Source organism: Hoplias malabaricus, chromosome 8, assembly GCF_029633855.1.
Source record: "Hoplias malabaricus isolate fHopMal1 chromosome 8, fHopMal1.hap1, whole genome shotgun sequence".
Lineage (NCBI taxonomy): Eukaryota > Metazoa > Chordata > Actinopteri > Characiformes > Erythrinidae > Hoplias > Hoplias malabaricus.
Genome location: NC_089807.1, coordinates 8,121,707 through 8,144,940, shown reverse-complemented (window position 1 = coordinate 8,144,940; position 23,234 = coordinate 8,121,707). Strand labels below are relative to the sequence as shown.

Below are 23,234 nucleotides of genomic sequence, written 5' to 3'. Positions count from 1 at the left end.
TCCTCAGGTCAGCAGATGTGTGTTCTCTGTACAGGAAGATCTCACTTAGACAATCACCAACAGCTTTTCACCACTGGTGCCCAAACTAACGTGCAAATTCAACTGTTATCGTGTTAGATCCATATCATTTTCTAACAGCAGTGTCTGTAAACGCAGAGACTTGTTTTGGCTTCATGAAGGACAACACAGAACACACACACTCACCTGTAGGGTCGTGAAGTCGTCAGGGGGACGCCCACTCACCGCCGGCTGGACGTCCAGGATGTTGTAGTTTCTGAACAGATTTCTCAGCTGCTCCTTATTCTCATCAATCATCTGAATGACTCTGTCAAACACATCGATCAGTGTTAGGCAGTAGAGCTCATTGTGTTGAAAGTATTTGCATATTCGTATAAGTTATACGCTGCCAATCAAAGGTTTTGGGCAATAACCGGTTTTAGAAACAACGCCAGACTCCACTGAGCAGTTGATTACTTGACAATCAATAATGAAAAGGTAATCTCACCTCTCCACATCCAGGATACGGTTGGTCTGCTTGTTAACCACGTGAATCAGCACGTCCGTTTGTGCAAAATTCACCCTGCCTTTTTTATCCACATGGAACTGGGAGAGATCCAGGCAGAGAAGCAGATTACCCACGATCATAACCATTATGACTATCACAGTTTATTATCAGGACATGTAAACACAGTGGGCCTCATTCATGAAACATGAGCCGAACGAATTTGAGTGTGGTGTGATCTCCCTGTGTCTGCGTGGGTTTCCTCCGGGTGACTGTCTGTGAGGAGTGTGGTGTGTTCTCCCTGTGTCTGCATGGGTTTCCTCCGGGTGACTGTCTGTGAGGAGTGTGGTGTGTTCTCCGTGTCTGCGTGGGTTTCCGCCGGGTGACTGTCTGTGAGGAGTGTGGTGTGTTGTCCCTGTGTCTGCGTGGGTTTCCTCCGGGTGACTGTCTGTGAGGAGTGTGGTGTGTTCTCCCTGTGTCTGCGTGGGTTTCCGCCGGGTGACTGTCTGTGAGGAGTGTTCTCCCTGTGTCTGCGTGGGTTTTCTCCGGGTGACTGTCTGTGAGGAGTGTGGTGTGTTCTCCCTGTGTCTGCGTGGGTTTCCTCCGGGTGACTGTCTGTGAGGAGTGTGGTGTGTTCTCCCTGTGTCTCTGTGGGTTTCCTCCAGGTGACTGACTGTGAGGAGTGTGGTGTGTTCTCCCTGTGTCTGCGTGGGTTTCCTCCGGGTGACTGTCTGTGAGGAGTGTGGTGTGTTCTCCCTGTGTCTGCGTGGGTTTCCGCCGGGTGACTGTCTGTGAGGAGTGTTCTCCCTGTGTCTGCGTGGGTTTTCTCCGGGTGACTGTCTGTGAGGAGTGTGGTGTGTTCTCCCTGTGTCTGCGTGGGTTTCCTCCGGGTGACTGTCTGTGAGGAGTGTGGTGTGTTCTCCCTGTGTCTCTGTGGGTTTCCTCCAGGTGACTGTCTGTGAGGAGTGTGGTGTGTTCTCCGTGTCTGCGTGGGTTTCCGCCGGGTGACTGTCTGTGAGGAGTGTGGTGTGTTGTCCCTGTGTCTGCGTGGGTTTCCTCCGGGTGACTGTCTGTGAGGAGTGTGGTGTGTTCTCCCTGTGTCTGCGTGGGTTTCCGCCGGGTGACTGTCTGTGAGGAGTGTTCTCCCTGTGTCTGCGTGGGTTTTCTCCGGGTGACTGTCTGTGAGGAGTGTGGTGTGTTCTCCCTGTGTCTGCATGGGTTTCCTCCAGGTGACTGTCTGTGAGGAGTGTGGTGTGTTCTCCGTGTCTGCGTGGGTTTCCGCCGGGTGACTGTCTGTGAGGAGTGTGGTGTGTTGTCCCTGTGTCTGCGTGGGTTTCCTCCGGGTGACTGTCTGTGAGGAGTGTGGTGTGTTCTCCCTGTGTCTGCGTGGGTTTCCGCCGGGTGACTGTCTGTGAGGAGTGTTCTCCCTGTGTCTGCGTGGGTTTTCTCCGGGTGACTGTCTGTGAGGAGTGTGGTGTGTTCTCCCTGTGTCTGCGTGGGTTTCCTCCGGGTGACTGTCTGTGAGGAGTGTGGTGTGTTCTCCCTGTGTCTCTGTGGGTTTCCTCCAGGTGACTGACTGTGAGGAGTGTGGTGTGTTCTCTCTGTGTCTGCGTGGGTTTCCTCCGGGTGACTGTCTGTGAGGAGTGTAGTGTGTTCTCTCTGTGTCTGCGTGGGTTTCCTCTGGGTGACTGTCTGTGAGGAGTGTGGTGTTCTCTCTGTGTCTGCGTGGGTTTCCTCCGGGTGACTGTTTGTGAGGAGTGTGGTGTGTTCTCCCTGTGTCTGCGTGGGTTTCCTCCGGGTGACTGTCTGTGAGGAGTGTGGTGTGTTCTCCCTGTGTCTTTATGGGTTTCCTCCGGGTGCTCCGGTTTCCTCCCACAGTCCAAAAACACACGTTGGTAGGTGGATTGGAGATTCAAAAGTGTCCGTAGGTGTGAGTGAATCTGTGTGTGTCGCCCTGTGAAGAACTGCCCCCCTCCCTCCAGGGTGTATTTACACCCTTATGCCCAATGATTCCAGGTAGGCTCTGGACCCACCGCCGCCCTCTACTGGATAAGGGTTACAGATAATGAATGAATGAACTTCAAATAAGACTGCATTGCCACAAGGAGAGATGTTAAAGGTTAAACTAATACATTAACACAGATTATACTGTAAAAATGTTATTCGTTTTTATTTTTATTTGAGCACATTCGCTTACTGCTGAGATAATAGCTTCTTCAATCTCATTTTCACAAGTGTCTAAAAATGTTTTCACTGAAGAGCGTGAGTCAGATTTGAAATTCATGGGTTGAGATTATGGTAACAGGATGTTAATTGTAAAGAAACGTGCACGTCCTCCCATGTTGCCAGCATTTGGTGTTCACTAACATACACGTGTTGTAATGGAAATCTGGTGTTTACGCAGGGTTCATGTATCTGGCGTTTTGGGAATGTCCATTTCCTCGTGAATGACGCAGTTTGCTCCTGTTTTTTTAGGAAGGTTTCATGAATAAGGCCCAGTAAGTGCATATCAGATGCTCAGGTCTGTAGTGGAAGTACCTGAACATCGTCCATGTTGACTATGGCTCCGGTGATGTTGGAGAGCAGGTTGATGAACTCCTCCTGGAAGAGCCAAACCCGTTCTGGTATTTCATTAATGATGATCTTCACCCTCTGGTCATCGCGGAGAATGTAGATACCGACCAGAGCCACGTCGCTGTGTCCAGCCAAGTCCCTGGCCAGCACTTCCACCACAAAATAGCCCGGGTCATATGCCGTAAACAGGTCAAACGTTCGGATTATACCATCTGTTTCACCTGGCCGGAGAGGGGAGAGAATATTACTCCACTGGAACAAACCATAGTTAAAGCTTAGCCGTGTGACTGACCACTGGGTACCGATAGCTGCAGCTAGGGCTGGACGATACGGCCAAAATTTATATCACGATATATTTCTTAGTTTTGGTTATCGGAATAAAATCCACTGAAAAACTACTAGGAACAAACAAGAAACATGACATCACCATCAAATATTGGCTTCGGAAATATTAATTTCTAAACTAAATTTTAAATTGTTTGCTGAACTGACGACAGCGCCCTCTAATGACTATCAGTCAGTGACAGATGCCGTAAATAATGCATAGTCCAGCCGTAGCCACACTGGGATCCCTTTACCCCTTTAACACGAAGAAATGATGGGCTTTTGTGCTTCTAAATGCTGTGAGACCCTCTCCAGCACAAGGAGATAAATATATCCATCCTTCACATCTGTTTACAGCAACCACAGCAAAAAAAAATAAAAAATTCATGTGACTGAAACGCAAGGAAAACACAGCACCAAACAGCCATTAAAAGGTTCATTACAAGTAAGAAACACCAGAAGCATCTTGTACTAACAGCAATAGCATAATTCAATATACAGCAGATGGGACCGGCAGAGTGCTGGTTTCGCCCGAGGTCATGATGTGCTCAAAGATTATCTTTCATTAAAATATGGTCAAACAGCCAAAAGGCACAAAGGGAAACTAATCCTCAAGAGGAGCACTATTTCTCGTACTACACTTCCATTGATTTTTATGTAAACTCACCATAAACAGCCAGTGTTCAGGGACATTTTAGTCGGTATTACCATGTTTTAATGGGCTGGGAGCTGCTGATTTTGCTTTTAAACCTGTGCTAGCTCTTTCAAGCTGTTCTATATGACAGTGTTTAGGGCCAATAAAAAACACATTGTAAACACTTAGTGTAGACGGTGTGACTGCAGTACTCCAACACGGCCTGCTGTTGGTGGGCCACATTATTCTATATTCTATTCTAGTAATATAGTCACATGATTCTCAGAAGTCTTGTATTGTATCTGGTTAACAAGCGTCTATAAAAGGCTGTCTTATCTGAATCTGGATGAATAGACTTTCAGTGTAAAGATCCTGAGCTGTCTTCATTTATAGTATTTATTTATTTATTTTTTTACAGAGAAAGCTCTAGATCTGATCTAATTTCTGTTACAGCTACACCACAGGAAAACAGACGCCTCTCTGCTGGTGACTGAGAGGAAGTGATGAAGTAGACGTGTACCAATGATGAAGACATTGCCGATGTCCTCAGAGTCGTTGGACAGCAGTTTGATGTAGCGGATGGACAGGATGTGATACAGAACCAGGCTGTTGTTGCCGATGTCATTGTCGATGGCCTGAACCTGGATCAGATCAGAGCCCACCTTAGCGTCAGCAGCCACACCTGTGGAGGAACAGACCAGATGGAACACGTTCTACACAATTTAACCCATTATATATTCATAAGAACATACACTAAACGACCAGGATATTAAAATAACTGCCTTGTATCTACACTCACTGTCCATTCTCACAGCTCCACTGACCCACTGAGAGCAATATGTAGCCACACTCCCATCCACACGAAAGCTGTATCGTAGGTCCCTGAACTCTCTCTCCAAGGAGGATATTTCTGACAAAGTCGTTGTCACTGGAGAACAGTGTGGAGGAAGGTAAACCGATATTTTCTGAAACGCTGACGTCACAGTGTGTCTGTCTCTGTCTGACGTTCATAAAGCTCCTCACTCACTCTACAGTGAAGTACATAATTCATTAAGCTGCAGTGTACATGAAGCTAGTACTAGATTTCCACATATGAATAAATATGAATGCAGTAATCCCTCGCTACTTCACGGGTTTTTTCAAGAGGCCTTATGGCCGCTATATCGCAGATATTGAGGGAAAATCTAGGAAAACCGTAAGTATTTCTTACGTACAGTACGTGTTGTTCACGTCCACATCCGAGTGAAATTTACTGACGCTAAATCACAGCTTAGGAATGACTCTATTAAAGAAACTGGGAGGATATCACATGTAGTTCCAGCTGAAGAACATTAGAGAACGACTGTTTAATGCAAAGAGTGGGGTTTAAAAGTCCAAATACTCGTTAAATACTTCGCGGGTGGTCTTGGAACGCGTCCCCCGCCAAAAACGAGGGATCACTGTAATGATGTATTGGAAATATATAATGCACTGTGAAGAGATAGACTCATTAACTTCGTGACTTGTGTAGCGCAGAGGGAGTACGGACTGATTTGGGATTAAACCTGTGTTTCTCTCATGCTTTGTGGTGTTTTGATGCCTCTCTTTAAGAGGGACTATAGCCCCCTACTGGAATGGCATGATAGTGCAGCCATTATCACATTCGTGTGGACAGTGATATTTTCAAAATCAGAGAGGAGAATCTGATTCGTGTGAACGGGGGATAAGAGAGTATGCAGAGTAACAGATGAACTAGTCTGTAATTGTAGAACTACACAGTTCTCCTGTGGTCAGTGGAGCTGAGAGAATGGAGAGTGAGTGTAGAAACAAGGAAGTCATTTTAATGATCTGGTCGATCAGTGTGTGTATATAGCAGTAATAATTGGAGCTCCGCTGCTAATGTCAGCTGTAAAGAGGAAATGATTCAGAAATGACACAATGGCTCGTTACCTAACTGTAATAAGTCTTTGGTTTGTGGTAATGTGACACACAGAAATCAGAGGCGCTCAGTGTCTAGATCAGAAGTGTAACACTGGCTTTGAAAGTGGGTCATATTAAGACCAGATTTGATCATTCTTTTCTCATTATAATAAATCACATTACGGCGTAACACACTGTGCAAAAGTCAGAGACCAACTTGGAAGGTGACACCACAGCGGACTTGTGTTGGAAGAAGCTTTTATAGATGTCTATGTTCGTTGTGATGAAAAGCTCATGCAGGTGTGATATAGTCTACAGTGAACAACAGTAAAGTGTTTCCCAGCATCACATCACGTGTAGCTCTGAAAGTGGGCGATATTGCCATAAAATAATATCACGATATTTTGGCGATAAATTATGTTAAATAAAATATATTTTTACACAATACCATAGTTAACTGTACACTGGCTATTTTGTAACCAAACCACCTCCAGATGATCAAAGAGGAGCAAATTCCTCCGCCTCAGAGCCACTTTCCACTGTACGTCACTGTGACTGAATCACTCATGTAAAGAACGGAGGCCATATAATGGGTAACTGCATGATGTCATTACGTAAATATCACTATTCTCACGATATAGTTTTATACACCATTTTAAAAATCATCGTGATATTATCGTGAATATGATATGGCACAGTCCTAGTGTCCACACTGATCTAAGGCCCCTTCACACCTGGCATTAACATGCGGGTGATCCCATCGTAAGAGATGTGAACGAGGTACAGTGCGTCTCGAAGACACACTGTAATCTGATCATTTGGAGGATGTCAGGGATGAATATGACCTCATTATTGTTGTAGTGTGAACGCCAAAGTGTCTTGATGCATCTCTGACAGTAATAACCTCACACCCAACCAGGGTTTTCCCAGTAAATAATGAAAGTTCACGTTGTAGGTAGTCAGAGGGTGTGTGCTTGAGTGTGTGGTAATTAGTGAGCCATGACAACTTGCACTCTGACTCAGATATGTTCCTCTATTTTCTTACTAAATATATATAATTTTCACCCGTTTACATTTCTGGGGGTGTTTTTATGAAATTTCCCAGACAAAAACGAAACGAAAAATTTCTGTTGTATGCCAGTATTACCCAAGACGCATATTAAAGCCGAGTGTCAAATTGTGTCACATCTGGGAGATAAACTCTGTGACGTGAATCTGGCCTAAGACTGAGGCTCCCACCTGCGGTGTACTCAGGCTTGGTGAACCTTGGCGACTGGTCATTGATGTCCTCCAGGTAGATCCTGATCTCCTGCAGCGTCGGGTCACGGCTGGGGTCCAGCGCCCGATTCCTCTGCGACCTCTGACCTCTGGGCGGGGTCCAGTTGCGGTTGCTGGATGCTTTGACAATGATGGAGTAGACAGGAATTTCCTCACGATCCAGGTCCTTCTTCACTCGCAGAACTCCAGCCACGCTCAGAGCAAAGTTCCCCTCAGTGTCTCCCCCTGCAGATCACCAGGAGAACTGCACTTACAATGCTGTACCACACAGTTGTACTGTCCGGAACAAAAAGGTACTACAGGTGTTTTTTTTTTTTTTTTTTTCCAAGTGATATCAAAGGGGAGTGACTGGGTGTGTGTGTGAGTGATTGGGTGAGGAACTGTCCACAGGTGTGAGTGATTGGGTGAGTGTGTAAAACTGTGTGTGTGTGTGTGAGTGATTGGGTAAGTGTGTGAGGAACTGTCCACAGGTGTGTGTGGGTGAGTGACTGGGTGAGTGTGTGAGGAACTGTCCACAGGTGTGAGTGACTGGGTGAGTGTATGAGGAACTGTCCACAGGTGTGAGTGACTGGGTGAGTGTATGAGGAACTGTCCACAGGTGTGAGTGACTGGGTGAGTGTGTAAAACTGTGTGTGTGTGAGGAATTGTCCACAGGTGTGTGTGTCTGTGTGAGTGTGTGAGGAATTGTCCACCGGTGTGAGTGTGAGTGACTGGGTGAGTGTGTGAGGAACTGTCTACAGGTGTGAGTGTCTGGGTGAGTGTGTGAGGAACTGTCTACAGGTGTGAGTGACTGGGTGAGTGTGTGAGGAATTGTCCACCAGTGTGAGTGACTGGGTGAGTGTGTGAGGAACTGTCTACAGGTGTGAGTGACTGGGTGAGTGTGTGAGGAATTGTCCACCGGTGTGAGTGTGAGTGACTGGGTGAGTGTGTGAGGAACTGTCTACAGGTGTGTGTGTCTGGGTGAGTGTGTGAGGAACTGTCTACAGGTGTGAGTGTCTGGGTGAGTGTGTGAGGAACTGTCTACAGGTGTGTGTGTCTGGGTGAGTGTGTGAGGAACTGTCTACAGGTGTGAGTGACTGGGTGAGTGTATGAGGAACTGTCCACCGGTGTGAGTGTGAGTGACTGGGTGAGTGTGTGAGGAATTGTCCACCAGTGTGAGTGACTGAGTGAGTGTGTGAGGAACTGTCTACAGGTGTGAGTGACTGGGTGAGTGTGTGAGGAACTGTCCACCGGTGTGAGTGACTGGGTGAGTGTGTGAGTGACTGGGTGAATTTGTGAAACTATAGAACTTCACACACACACACACACGTCACTCAGACCTATGGACAAAGTTGTGAGTGTGTGAAATTGTCAGTTGAACACTTTCGCTCAGTTACACAAGCTGTTTTTCTCTAAAGGCAGCTGTGTAGAAGCCGGAAGTTGAACTTCCTCATTAAAGCAATATCAGCTCCGTCATTAGCGTCAGACACATGTTGAAACATTCCTGTGGTGAGATGTGAAATGCTCCACGTCTCAGTGAGGTTTTGCTGTGTGTTATTTCTCTCGATTCTCCTCTGAGTGTGAAATCCTTCCCTTTAAACAGCTTCTCCATCATTCAGCATGCAGACACTGTTCACGCCCCTTTAATCAGCCCAATCAGCTTCCTTTTAAAAAACCACCAAAACTCTTCTGTATCCAGCTCATAATTAACTACATATTTTTATTGAACTTTTAAATGATGTTTTATTCTTTTATAATATAATATTTAACCGTTTCATCTCCTTAAACTGTGCTGTGCTTTACTTTCACTATAATTAATATATAGATATATTATTGTTCATTTCATTTTTTTGGTTTGTTTTGAATGTTTTATTAATCACTGGTTTAACCCTTGTTTCACACCTCGTGTTAATCTCTGAGCTGTGAAAGGTGCTGTAAAAATAATATTTAGATTATTATTACTTTAATTGAGCCTTTAAAGGGTCAAAACCCGGTCAGTACTTGATTTCAATAAAGCACTTGTAGCTGAATGCAATCATATCTTCAGAGAGTGTTTGAAGGTCTAGTGTAAATTATTTATAGATTAGTAGTAGTTGTTGATACCATACGAGTGCAGGATCTTATTGATTAAGCTGATTCATCACTTTATTTTCACCTGCGATGAAGTAGTAGACAATAGCATTGGAGCCTTCATCTGCATCCACCGCTCCAGTGACGTTCCCCACCACCGTCCCAGGAGACGAGTGCTCGGGAACGAAGACAGACTGGAACAGCAGGCCACCTCTCTGAGAGAGAGAGAGACACACAGTGCCAGTGAGCCGTGTTAAACACAGTTAATGTGACCACAATTAACAGAGTGAAGGGACTGACCGGAGGTTTGAGGAAGACCGGCTCATTGTCGTCGATATCAGACAGAGCCACCTGCAGAGGTTGGGTGGTCTCGTATGGGACGGGCTGCCCTAGATCATACGCTACCACAATTAGCTACACACACACACACACACACAGCATTACCACTTCTGTTACAGAAAGACTTAACACATAAACACAGAATCTAATGTCTAGACTCAAGTCTCAGTTCTGTTTCTCTAATCTACCTTTGTTTTATTAGTAAAAATAACACACTATTTAGAATATATCTGCAACTTCCGATTGTTTAATATTTAATAAATTAACCTAAAATATGCCGTAACTTTTGCTCAGACCACCATTTATTTTTGAATACTCCACTAATAAGTGACATTGGAGGTTAGTGTTAATTCTCTCACAAGCTGTTACCTCCATAATCTTATTTTAAACAGCTCCAAAATCATACACTGTTTGTCCAGAAGAATCCTGACACTTATTCGCATTCAGAGTTCGCAGCTGCACATGAGCCTGAGGACAGGAAGCTCAAAGCATCGGTATGTAGTCTGTAAAGCTTGTATACATTGTAAATACAAATACATAAATAGAGTTGTTCTAAAAAGTAGCAGATGTTTTGTTTCCAGATGTTTCACCTATAACGCAAAAACTAGGGCTTGGATGATAACCTCAAATAACACTGTACTGTCACACGGAGAGATGTGGAAAGGGTTAAATCAACACAACTACACACACACAAACAAACACAGGGTGAGTCAAAAGCAGCAGGACACCCTTTAAATTCAGAAAGGAAAGGGACAATGATATATCTGAATACCCCGATGAGTAATGGGGGAGGGGCCTATCTTTTGTGTCTTGAACACGGCCACCATCTTGAAAGCCGCCATGTTGGATCAAGAGCGTATTTCTAATGGGAAGGTGGTCATGTAGCATATCAAAGAAGATCAGAATCTTCTCAGAAATTGATTGCCGCGGTCAGATTTGCAACATCTCTTGTGGTTCAAAGTCAATGCTACAGGAAACATTGCTCCTATCCATTCTGACCGACAAGAACACTGAGCATTTAGGGTCTGGTCGAGCCTGTAATAAACCTGCAACAAACAACACAAGCTTTGAAATGTCTGTGTTGTTAACATTTAACTAGAGCTACTGCAAATCTGATTGGTCCGGATTTAGCCTAAAGATAGGCTCCTCCCCCATTACTCACTTATTCAGATATGACATTTTTCCTCTCTTTTCTGAAATAAAATGGTGTCCTGTGACTTTTGACTCAGTTTGTATATATCACATTGTGGGGACCAAAACCTGTTTACACCCTGACATTGTGGGGACCACCAGCTGTAAGTGTAGGTAATGTTCCCACAATTCCTGGACACAACATTGTGTGGGTGTGTGGCTCTTGTAACGTTTCCAAGAACTACCTCTCATCACCCGCCTCCGTCTTTGACTAATAAATGCCTGCTGTTTCCTTCAGGACGTCCACACTCACGCTGTACAGGGCCTGTTTCTCTCGGTCCAGTTTGACGGCGGTGGTGATGACCCCGGTCAGAGCGTCGATGTGGAAGTTCTCCCAGTCCCTGTTCCCTGCTCCTGTCTGCAGGAAGCTGTAGCGGACCTCACCGTTCACACCTTCATCCTCATCCGTCGCAAACACCTCGTACACCACCAGACCAGGGGGCTGCTCCTGTAACAGCAGCAGCGTCAGTCAGAAACCCGAGAGACCTCTGCTTATACCCCACTCACTGTGAGAAGACCAAGGTCTAAACTGAAGACAAATTAAGAGCATTACAAACACCGCTATTCCTGGGGATTAGAGCCCACTGGTTTTCAGTCAGGTCTGAAGGGTTACCACTAGAGTCTAGAAATGCTCTATTTACAAAAACAAGGACTTGGCTGAAACTGTTCACAGGTGTGTGTGTGTGCGTGCGTGTGTGTGAGAGAGTGACTGTGTGAAACTGTTCACAGGTGTGTGTGTGTGAAACTGTTCACAGGTGTGTGTGAGAGGGTGACTATGTGAAACTGTTCACAGGTGTGTGTGAGAGGGTGACTATGTGAAACTGTTCACAGGTGTGTTTGTGTGTGAGTGACTGTGTGAGTGTGTGAAACTGTTAACAGGTGTGTGTGAGAGGGTGACTATGTGAAACTGTTCACAGGTGTGTGTGTGTGTGTGAGTGACTGTGTGAAACTGTTCACAGGTGTGTGTGTGTGTGAGGGACTGTGTCAGTGTGAAACTGTTCACATGTGTGAGAGAGTGTCTTTGTGAAACTGTTCAGAGGTGTGTGTGTGTGAGGGACTGTGTGAGTGCGTGAAACTGTTCACAGGTGTGTGTGTGTGACTGTTCACAGGTGAGTGTGAGTGAGTGAGTGACTTTGTGAGTGTGAAACTGTTCACAGGTGTGTGTGTGAGTGTGTGTGTGAAACTGTTCTGGATCCACGAGACCCTGATCAACAAAGATTGTTTAGAAAATGAGTGAATGAATGAATGTTTTAAGGCTGTGTATATATCAATAGTTCTATGGATGGTTTGAAATGTTAAAAGAGAACAATGTAAACTGTGTAAACTGATGCTGTTGAAAGAAAGTGTATTTTTGTTAACTTCATAATGTGTTCACTTTAAACGAGGAAAAAGAGTCCACCAGCCTACACACTGTGAAACAAGACCACCCAGTCTGTTTTCTGTGGGCTGCGGAATCAGAAAACATGCCGTTCTGATTCTGCTCCGCTTCTGACATCATGTGCAGAGACTTAATCCGAGTCTGTCCAATCACAGCGCAGGACCCGCGTTTATGTGAGAGCTGAAAACCGAGGTTAAACCCAGCAAAACAGACACAACGAGCGCGGAGGAGCACTCAGTAAAGACCAGAGCTTCTGCTCCTCGCTCCTCACTGCTGTGCGCTCGGGGTCGGGGTGAACAGCGAGCGGCTCATTATCATTTAAAGGAACAGGTGCTGAAAGCGGGCGTTCTGAACAGGGGCTGTTTACACAGGGGGAGAACACTGCTGTGGGGCTCGTGGGGATTGGACCAAAGCAGGTCACATGCACAAAAAGAAAGAAAAAAAAACGATTAGGACGAGGTGGAAAACTTAGAACGTCACAAAGGGGGAGAGTATGTCCCCTTTAACATCAGATTGTGGAACATGAACCAACACGAGAAAATCAAAGGAGCTTGACTTTAAAAAAAGAACCTGGCGTCACAAAGCTTCATTCACCCACTCTCCCCACACTGCAATCACTGCACTCTGTATTTGGACAAACGGCAGCATTCCAATTCAAGCCGTGGCTTGTTCTGAAATGTGGAAGGTGTGTGTGTGTGTGTGTATAACTGTAACCAATACTGTTGTGGAGAACAAAGACAGAGTCATTTGTTGAGCAGAGCTCACTCTCTGTTCTAGTTTTATGAGTGGAGTGTAATCTGTATCACTCAGCGGATCCTGGAAATTCTGACTTTGATGATCACACACACCTGGAAGCCTGGAAAAACACACACACACACAGAGGAGCGTTCATGGAGACTGGTACTGCCATCATTGCACAATGCACACTATGGTGTGTGTGTGTGTGTATTGAGAGTGGAGAAGAAAGAGCTCATGGGAAGGGAAAATATTATATAGCAAACAATGTGAATGAAAAAGTTATTGTTTAGAGAAGGAAGAGAGAGTACGGGGGCTGGATTTGGAGCTCCCAGAATGCCTCTGTTTGGGAGAGCAGCTAAAGTGGGATTCCCCTTCTTCTACTGCCCTGCCACTGGCAAGATTTAAACACTGTACCCCAACACAAGCATTTCCACACACACCGTGTTGAAGTAGAGTGGAGAGGAAGGAAGAAATAATGATTATTGTCTATTTGCCACATGCTGTGATGTCACTGTCCAATAAAACAACACTCTGTTGGCTTGGGTCATTTGAGGTGGTCCATTCGTCATGAAACGTTCACACAAAGTAAATTAAAACAGCTAAAAACGTGAGTTTAAGCTGCGGACACTATAGCATCAGCCACTGATGCTCCGCCCACACAGATACCCGGGGTCTGTCCTAAACCTAGTGAGCTGCCTACACAGAGAGCGTAGGCTGTCCCAATCCTTGGACACCTTAAATACGTTGCTTACTGAGACAGGGCACCTTAATCTGGCTGAACTTTAATGGCAGTCATATGATGCGAATCAAGCACAGCCCCCGTCTATTTTACTCTTGTTCAGAGCAAAGATAATTAAAAACGCTATTAAAACAGGAAGAGCAGAATCCACCATGCTGAGGCAATGCTAACAGCTGAGGGAAGTAAACACCGGTTGCATGCGAATAGAAACAAGCCGTGACACAATGTCTTTGTAACTACAGCGTCTCAGTAATCTTCATGAGGATAAACCTCGTAAACTGCCGCCTACCGAGTTGCTGTCTACTTAGGCAGCTCACTAGGTTTTGGGACAGACTTGGTGTCTGTAATGTTAGTGCCTACCTGGCCTCACTGTCAGTTGTGTTCTGATTGGCTATCCATACTTCTGCATATATACACACCTCTGTGAATAATGTGGTACTCATCTTGTGTTGAAGAGCACATTGAAGAGATGTCCACTAACACTGCTTGTGATTGCTTGATTAGTGTGAGAGTTAAATGTCCGTATCCTGCAGTGGTAGGTGGTTACTGGGCACTCCCCCCAAAGAGGCTGGCCATGAGTGACTAGGGGAATATATAGTTAAAGGATTCATTGCTATACACACGCTGCTGGTACATTTACACTCTAAATGTTCCTCGTCTCCACAGTGGAACACAGTTCTGTTTCTTAATGAAGCATCTGTGACCTGCTTTGGTCCAAACCCCACAGCAGTGTTCTCCCCCTGTGTAAACAGCCCCTGTTCAGAACGCCCGCTTTCAGCACCTGTTCCTTTAAATGATAATGAGCCGCTCGCTGTTCACCCCGACCCCGAGGAGTGAGGAACGGAAGCTCTGGCTTTTATCTGTTTTTCGCTCGGTTCATTCCCTCGCTGACGAGCAGTGCAGGAACTGACCTCGAGGATGTGCATGATGGTGCCGTTGGCCGGCCGGACGAACATGGGTCTGTTGTCATTGACGTCGATGACGGTGATCTGGAGGCTGGCCGTGCCCCAGAGAGGAGGCCTGCCGTGGTCCGTCGCCACCACGGTCAGATTAAACCGCTCAAAACTGTGCAGCAGACGCAGAGAGCGGATCAGACCTGTGTCCGGATCCAGAGAGAAGGCATCTGAAACAGGAGGGAGAACACCGCCCTTTACTTTCAATTCCCACTTGAACAAAGTTAAAATAAAATCTTTTCACGTGCATGGTGTTCAAATGTGTACATTACATCTTCGTGGATAAAATACATACGACATCAGTACTAGTACTAGTATTAGTACTGGCCATCAGGGAGTGGCTGTCCACTCATTAGAATATTGATGGCCAAATCGAAACATTTAAAATAAACATCAAGCGTGAACTTTCCGTCTGATTTCAAATCTTCTATTTTTCTAAAATCCTTGAGCGTGTCGTAGCCACACAGCTGACAACAAACCTAGAATCCAATAACCTACTCGACTCATTTCAGTCTGGTTTTCGCCCTCACCATAGAACTGAAACTGCCTGGGCCAAAGTTATCAATGACCTGCTGGTGGCTGAAGATACGGGAGCCCTGAGTATTCTGGTCCTCCTTGATTTAAGTTCTGCCTTTAACACGGTAAATCATGCCATCCTCCTCTCAACACTGCGTGAGCTGGGTGTCACTGGTTCTGCCCTCGACTGGTTAATATCTCACCTAACAGATCGAAAACAATTTGTCACACTTTCTGGACATAGTTCATCCATTTCACAAGGGGTCCCACAAGGCTCAGTCCTCGGCCCATTACTATTTATTGTCTATAGACCTCCCCTTGGCCATATTATCCGTCATTTCAATCTTGATTTTCACTGTTATGCTGATGACACACAGATTTACCTCTGGACCAATACTTTCAACAACCCACCACTCTCCAAATTTGAACTATGTCCAGAACTCTGCTGCCCGTCTCCTCATCCACATCACCCCAGTTCTCCACAACCTCCACTGGCTTCCTGTTAAATATCGTATTCAGTTCAAAATCCTCCTTCTCACCTACAAAGCTCTCAATAACCAAGCCCCCTCTTACTTATCGGACCTTCTTCAACCATACACACCTCAGCTGGTTACTCACTATTCCCCCTTCTAAGCTGCGTAGTCTTGGAGACCGAACCTTCTCCAGACACGCCCCTCGCCTCTGGAACTCCCTCCCTCCAGAAACTCAACAGTCAACATCTCTATCTCTGTTCAAATCCAATCTTAAAACACACCCATTTACGGCTGCATTTAATCTCTCTGTTTTTACCCTTGTTCCTGTTTTGTAGCATTGTGTGTTATGAAGCGTTATTTGTTCCTCTTGTTTTGTTTGATTGTGGATGTGATTGTGTTTGTGTTCATCTGATTGTAAACAGCGTCTTTGGGTTACTGGAAAGCGTTTTAAAAATTCAATTTATTATTATTATTATTAGCGCATTTAAATTAAACTTGAAGTTTTATAAAAGGCACATGAGAATATTTATGGGTTTTTATCGCCCAGAATGTCCCCGATTGTCAGAGACTGAGAACAGGTTAATAATTATTATTATAACTTTATTCAGATCAAAGAATAACAATTCCTAAAGTTGTGCTCAAATTTACAGTTGGACAAAAAAAAAATTATCTGATGAAGTGTTGATTTTTAAAATATGTTTCTGTCTCATTTCATTTCACAATTAGTGTTTATTTGCTGAATTTAAAACGTTTGTACCTTCGATTACAATTCGGACACAGAGAGAAGCTTTTTAGGGGTTAATCTGTGACTGGAGGGGAATTTAAACTCAACAAATAAATACAAATTGTGCTCTAAAATGTTGCATAAACATGGCATTTTTAAAGTGTGTTTCCTGTAGAGAATGTGTTCACTTAATTTCAACTATGAAAAAGGACCAGTGGTTTTGAAACTCTCACGTACCACGACAGTGTGTGTGTGTGTGTGTGTGTGTGTGAGAGAGATGCACTACCTGCCCCAGGTCCCTGCAGGCTGTACGTGAGCAGGGCGTTTTCCCCCTCGTCCAGGTCAGTAGCGGTCAGTGTAATCACAGATGTCCCGCTGGGTTCATTTTCAAACACGTTTGTGCTGAACACGCGTTCTGAGAAACGCGGACGGAAATCATTCACATCCAGAACTGTCACCAGGACCTGAGACAGACACACGAGGGGAGAGACAAGAAACGTTAGGAGAGATAAAGCTGATAGACATCAAGAATCTCAAACGGATCCGAGATCTTAACCTGAGAGATATGAGGAATCTAACAGTGCTGCAGTGGTGCGAGTGTTGGCTCGATCACAATGACTCAGGCACCAGAGTTCTGCCCAAATCAAGTCTCAAGTCTTTCATCACAAGCCCAAGTCAAGTCTCAATTACAAATAAACGTGAGGCCTGTGGGCTCAGTCCATTTAATAACGTAGAATAAAAACCCAAGCACAATTATCAAATAATTATTAATAAAGCGGTATACTTCACTAAAGACTACACTCACAAAGCTTATAACACACAGAGAGAAAGGCAACAGTGATTTGTTGTTTGCCAAATAGTGAATCCACATCCATCTACAGTTAAACCTTAGACCTTGGCAAATACTGATCACTGTGTCTCCTCCATCAGTCAACATTAACCCCGTCAGCTCCAGCACATATTTATACACAAGTTCAACAATTTAATCAATTAACTTTCAGCAGAATGTCATTTAAGTCGCTGATGATAATGTGCTGTACATCAACGTGTGAAATGACTAAACTGACATTCTCAGGTGTGAGTTTATTTTTACACTGACATTTACAGTAAGTTCAGACACTTTCAGTATTAGACATGAAAAGAGATCACTGTCGCACTTCCTACCTCTGTTACAAATGATTATTGATGAGTTTTTAAGGTGTTTATAACCGTATTAATAACCATGTGATAAACAGGCTTTTAAACTCTTTATAAACCTTTAGAAGTGTTGTCTTACTGTGAAGTGGTACTATATATATGTCACAGGCCACATTCACACAGCGGGGCCGAGTGGTCCAACTCCGATGGCCTTCAGATGTGTCTTTGTGTCTCTGTGAACAATAAAACGTCAGTCTGACCGTATTTCACGTGGGCTACTGAAATCTGATCCATATCCAGTTGGTGGGAATGTGCCTCTCTCTCTCTCTCTGAACGCCGTCGGGAGGAAAGATAAACCACAGCATTGAGGCATGATTCCTGTTTGTTCATCTAGGCACTTTGGCTGTAGTATGCTGTCTTTAGGGAATGGAAACTGATCTGTCAGCATTTTCGTTTTCTTAAGAAAAGTATTGGGCAGTGAAATACGTATGAAATTTCTTAATTCATGTTTTAAAGAAATAAAGATGTGAATATTGATGATATTAAACTCACTCTGCAGGCTCTAGTGTCCATGTCCCTGACCATGTCACGCTAGGAACACAAGAGCCATTCAAACACCTGATCCGTGGATAACCACTGACTTTTAGAATGAGTTCATGTTTTAATGCCTTTGAAAAAAAATCATTTTCCCACTGAGGATATAGTTTGGAAAAAGAGCAGGTTGTTGTGTGATTTCTGGACAGAGCACAGGGACCTAAGGCATTGTTTGTTTGTGCGTATGGGTGTGATCTGTGAAGACTGATGTGGGATATAGTGACATTAACAAGTGATGTGTATTCAAACGACGTATAATTTAATGTCCATATTTGCATATTTTATTAAGTGTGTGCAGTACATCGGAATGTTTTACTACTCTGGGTTTACACATCTGATTTTGGTCTGTGTCCATGTGTGAGGAGAGTACGTTTCCTGAGAGCGCAGGAGGCTATAACTCGTCTCAGTCCCAGAGCTGGGAATAATGAACACACAAGCTATTCCTTTACCTTAAATGGACAGACAGAAAAACTCCTATATAAGTGGGGAGTGCAGGACTGTGGGGAGAGACGACTAGAGACAGGGAGAGACGGCTAGAGACAGGGAGAGAGGACCAGAGACAGGGAGAGAGGACCAGAGACAGGGAGAGACGACTAGAGACAGGGAGAGACGGCTAGAGACAGGGAGAGAGGACCAGAGACAGGGAGAGAGGACCAGAGACAGGGAGAGAGGACCAGAGACAGGGAGAGAGGACCAGAGACAGGGAGAGACGGCTAGAGACAGGGAGAGACGGCCAGAGACAGGGAGAGACGGCCAGAGACAGGGAGAGACGACCAGAGACAGGGAGAGACGACCAGAGACAGGGAGAGACGACCAGAGACAGGGAGAGACGACCAGAGACAGGGAGAGACGACCAGAGACAGGGAGAGACGACCAGAGACAGGGAGAGACGGCCAGAGACAGGGAGAGACGGCCAGAGACAGGGAGAGACGGCCAGAGACAGGGAGAGACGGCCAGAGACAGGGGGAGACGGCCAGAGACAGGGGGAGACGGCTAGAGACAGGGGGAGACGGCTAGAGACAGGGAGATACGACTAGAGACAGGGAGAGACGGCTAGAGACAGGGAGAGACGGCTAGAGACAGGGAGAGACGGCTAGAGAGAGGGAGAGACGACTAGAGACAGGGAGAGACGGCTAGAGACAGGGAGAGACGACTAGAGACAGGGAGAGACGGCTAGAGACAGGGAGAGACGGCTAGAGACAGGGAGAGACGGCTAGAGACAGGGAGAGACGGCTAGAGAGAGGGAGAGACGACTAGAGAGAGGGAGAGACGACTAGAGACAGGGAGAGACGACTAGAGAGAGGGAGAGACGACTAGAGAGAGGGAGAGAGGACTAGAGAGAGGGAGAGACGACTAGAGAGAGGGAGAGACGACTAGAGAGAGGGAGAGAGGACTAGAGAGAGGGAGAGACGACTAGAGAGAGGGAGAGACGACTAGAGAGAGGGAGAGAGGACTAGAGAGAGGGAGAGACGACTAGAGAGAGGGAGAGACGACTAGAGACAGGGAGAGACGACTAGAGACAGGGAGAGACGACTAGAGAGAGGGAGAGACGACTAGAGAGAGGGAGAGACGGCTAGAGACAGGGAGAGAGGACTAGAGACAGGGAGAGACGACTAGAGAGAGGGAGAGACGACTAGAGAGAGGGAGAGACGACTAGAGAGAGGGAGAGACGACTAGAGACAGGGAGAGACGACTAGAGAGAGGGAGAGACGACTAGAGAGAGGGAGAGACGGCTAGAGACAGGGAGAGAGGACTAGAGACAGGGAGAGACGACTAGAGAGAGGGAGAGACGACTAGAGACAGGGAGAGACGACTAGAGACAGGGAGAGACGGCTAGAGAGAGGGAGAGACGGCTAGAGAGAGGGAGAGACAAGGAGAGACGACTAGAGACAGGGAGAGATGACTAGAGACAGGGAGATAAGACTACTTGAATCAGAAAATTGAATTTGGGCCATTTTTACCCACTGTGCCAACAAAGCCATAGAGCAGTGGTCCTCAAACTTTTTAATCAAAATAGTCGCAGAGATAGACTTTTTCAACTATTCAGTAGTCGCTGGACTGGTGTAGAGACATGTTCCATCCGTCTCTACGCCCTTGGACCACATTCGGTATGCTGTAGTTAAAGGGGCCGATCAATTTGAAGCGTTTATCATCCGTGGGCCGTATTTTGAAGACCCCTGCCCTAGAGTATCAAAATCCACCTGATCCAGTCTATTAGATATTAATCAACAATTAAAAACACACTCGTGTGATTTGTACAGTTCTAACCCGGTGGCTCAAAGCTTCCATTACTTCTCAGCTCCAGTAACCTGTGCTAGACTAAAGAAGCAGGCTTCAGTCACCAGACGTACCTGGAGTTAAAGGGCTGCTAGTTAAAATACGATGCAAATGTGGTAATCCCCTCTGAATCTGTGCACGTTTACAGCTGCTCAAGTGTTACTTCAGCCACGCTGCTCGTGCTGGGGGTGGATGTGTGTGCTATTTTTTTCCACTCTCATTTGAGAATTGAATGCTGATTGTTCTACAAACATCCTCTCTGCACTACGACAGGAAATGAAGACTAGTCATGCTGAACTCCTCTTCGAAAGATTTTAATTACGCCTGTTTGATCCTCCAGAAACTCACACTCTCTGTAGAAATGAGCAGGAGGGTGGTGATCCACCAGCTGAATGAGACCGGCTTGAGCAGGGTCCAACAAAGTATGCAGCGCAAAGGATGGATTACATTCTGTAATTGTAGCATTACAGGGTGCTCCTGTTTAATCAATGGAGCTGAGAGAATAAACAATAACTATATCACTGCCGATCCGTTACATTTTTAATGTGGAATTATGTACTTAACAATAAAGCAAGGACACAGCTGCTTAGATGTGAAACACTGAATAGCACCCCCTTGTGGAGCAGCAGTTAAATATGAGTGAGTATGTACAGTATGTGAGTGAGTTCAAACACTGAATAGCACCCCCTTGTGGTCCAGCAGTTAAATATGAGTGAGTATGTACAGTATGTGAGTGAGTTAAAACACATTTATTATAAATACTTAACTCCCTAAAGCAATCCTGACACATTACAGTATTACAGTGCCCTGAGCCCAGTCACAGTAGAAGCTAGTCCAACAGTACCTGGACTGAGTTCTCCCGGCGGTTGCTGGGGCTGCCCCCAGGGTTGTCCCGGGCCACGGCGGTCAGTGTGTAGTGGTCTTTAGTTTCTCGGTCCAGAGCAGAGAGGATGTAGATGTCACCCTGTGAGGAAGATGACGACGATGAAGGTATGAGTGGGGACACAAGCATCACTCTATTCTAAAGCTCAGCTTCTTTACCGTGAACATTTCTGTAAGGATTTGTTGGCATTCAGTCATGAGAGCATAGGGAGGTGAGTTAGTGATGTAGCGGGATTAGTTCTGGATCACAAACACCACTCCACCTCATCCCAAAATTACTGGATGGAGCGCCATCACTCAGAGACCACGGTTCAACAAACATCTAGCATCTAGGTGATGTTCAAATCATGTACAGCTGCTTCACAAAGTCCATCAATCCATTCATTGTCTGTAACCCTTATCCAATTCAGGGTCGCGGTGGGTCCAGAGGCTACCTGGAATCATTGGGCGCAAGGCGGGAATACACCCTGGAGGGGGCGCCAGTCCTTCACAGGGCGCTTCATAAAGTCCCATTTCATTTTCTAAGTCTCCTATGGAGATTTAAAGTAACATTAGGTGAGATTTGGTATCTTAGCTCCTCGAACTAGCGTTGAAGAATGTACTTAACTTTTAGAGCACTCTCCTGAAATCAAGAGCGGGGGAGTGAGGGGGTGTTTTCCTAGCCTCCTCCAAAAGTTACAAAGTACAGCTCAGTGGAGCGTCACAATGATTTTGAAGCTGTAACTTTAAAGTAGCAAAATTGCAGAGTGTTCTTTTAACACAAGATGTGTGATCTCCATTGAACATCACAATAACATGCAGAGATTATGACAAACAAACAGTAGTACACACACACACACACACACACACACAAACACACTGACCGTAGAAGGGGTGATTCCAAACTTGCCCTCTCCATCCACCAGTGAGTACTCAATCACTGCGAAGAGTCCAGAGTCTGCATCTGTCGCACTCACTCGAACGATAATGGTGCCCAGAGCCACATTCTCAAATACTGGCTTCTACACACACACACACACACACACACACACACACTAACGTTAGCACAGTCAGCTCTGAGATGATCATCTGATTATTAATCTTCTTGATTCCTGAAAAGTCATAGGGATCAAATACATAAAGAGAGAATTGCACAAGGTTGCCATGTCCTCTCCTAAAAAGATCGTAAACAGTGATAAAGTCAGAACAAAAAAATATGCAAATGTATTGCTAGTTTGTCGCAGGGTCGTATACATGGAGACATAATCAGGTGCTAAGGGGTTTAGCATGTTTGTGGGACAGCAAACACTCAGAGGTGAATTCATTGACAAGTGGTTGTAGGAATAAAATAGTTAGGTTTGTGTGTGAGGGGGAACAAGTTCTAGAAAAACTGCAGGTCCCAGAATGCACTGCATTACCTACACTGAGCCCAGACATGGTGCTGTACTTTGAAAGTAAACTGAGAGTTTATTTCCTAGAGTTAACGGCTCCATTTGAGGACGCTTGTGCAGTTTCTTCATCAGGGGCCGGAAACTAAGGGCAGCTGTGAAGGAGTGATCAGAAACAGCTGAAAGGTCTAGTCAGTGGTTGTGGATGAGGAGAGCACAGATTATTTGGGGAAATGCACTGTAGAGATGTTATTGTGATTGTTGGTGATGTAGCACATATGTATCACATGGAACTGGTGGCTCTGAGCAGGCATTAACGGTGCCAGTGGGGCTATGTACAGCCTCAGTCACCAGGGAGGCCAGTGTGGATTTACAGGGTGAGGTAGGACTGTGAAGCCTGGAGGGGGGTGGGTCTGGGACGCCAGTCTTCGCTGTTGAGTCTTCTGGAGGTGTCGCTGTCTGATGACCCCTGTGAAGAGCTAGTGATACAGTGGGTGGTGTGGGTGCTCATGGATCATCGGATCGTAAACGGCCACAGCAACCTTAGGGTGTAGCTGTAGGATCGGAACGGTAGAAATGTGGTGGCTGCCGGTAGGGAGAGGGTGGGGTAGGCCCTATGTCAAGCTCTAATAGATTGGCATAGGGTTTTTTGTCTTGTGTATGATT

General features: G+C 45.6%; 1 protein-coding gene across 2 annotated transcripts in view; it reads right to left on the bottom strand.

Annotated features, from left to right (window-relative positions):
* cdh23 (cadherin-related 23) overlaps positions 1 to 23,234 on the bottom strand; it is a 422,443-nt gene that overhangs the window by 9,300 nt on the left and 389,909 nt on the right. For both annotated transcript variants that reach the window (XM_066679568.1, XM_066679566.1), the window contains 12 exons: positions 22,065 to 22,202; positions 21,164 to 21,283; positions 16,598 to 16,775; positions 14,557 to 14,768; positions 11,044 to 11,238; positions 9,561 to 9,674; positions 9,346 to 9,475; positions 7,173 to 7,436; positions 4,555 to 4,716; positions 3,041 to 3,297; positions 506 to 603; positions 205 to 325 (listed from right to left, as the gene is read on the bottom strand). In XM_066679568.1, the coding sequence (XP_066535665.1) occupies positions 205 to 325; positions 506 to 603; positions 3,041 to 3,297; positions 4,555 to 4,716; positions 7,173 to 7,436; positions 9,346 to 9,475; positions 9,561 to 9,674; positions 11,044 to 11,238; positions 14,557 to 14,768; positions 16,598 to 16,775; positions 21,164 to 21,283; positions 22,065 to 22,202 (1,989 nt within the window). The remainder of the gene's footprint in view (positions 1 to 204; positions 326 to 505; positions 604 to 3,040; positions 3,298 to 4,554; positions 4,717 to 7,172; positions 7,437 to 9,345; positions 9,476 to 9,560; positions 9,675 to 11,043; positions 11,239 to 14,556; positions 14,769 to 16,597; positions 16,776 to 21,163; positions 21,284 to 22,064; positions 22,203 to 23,234) is intronic.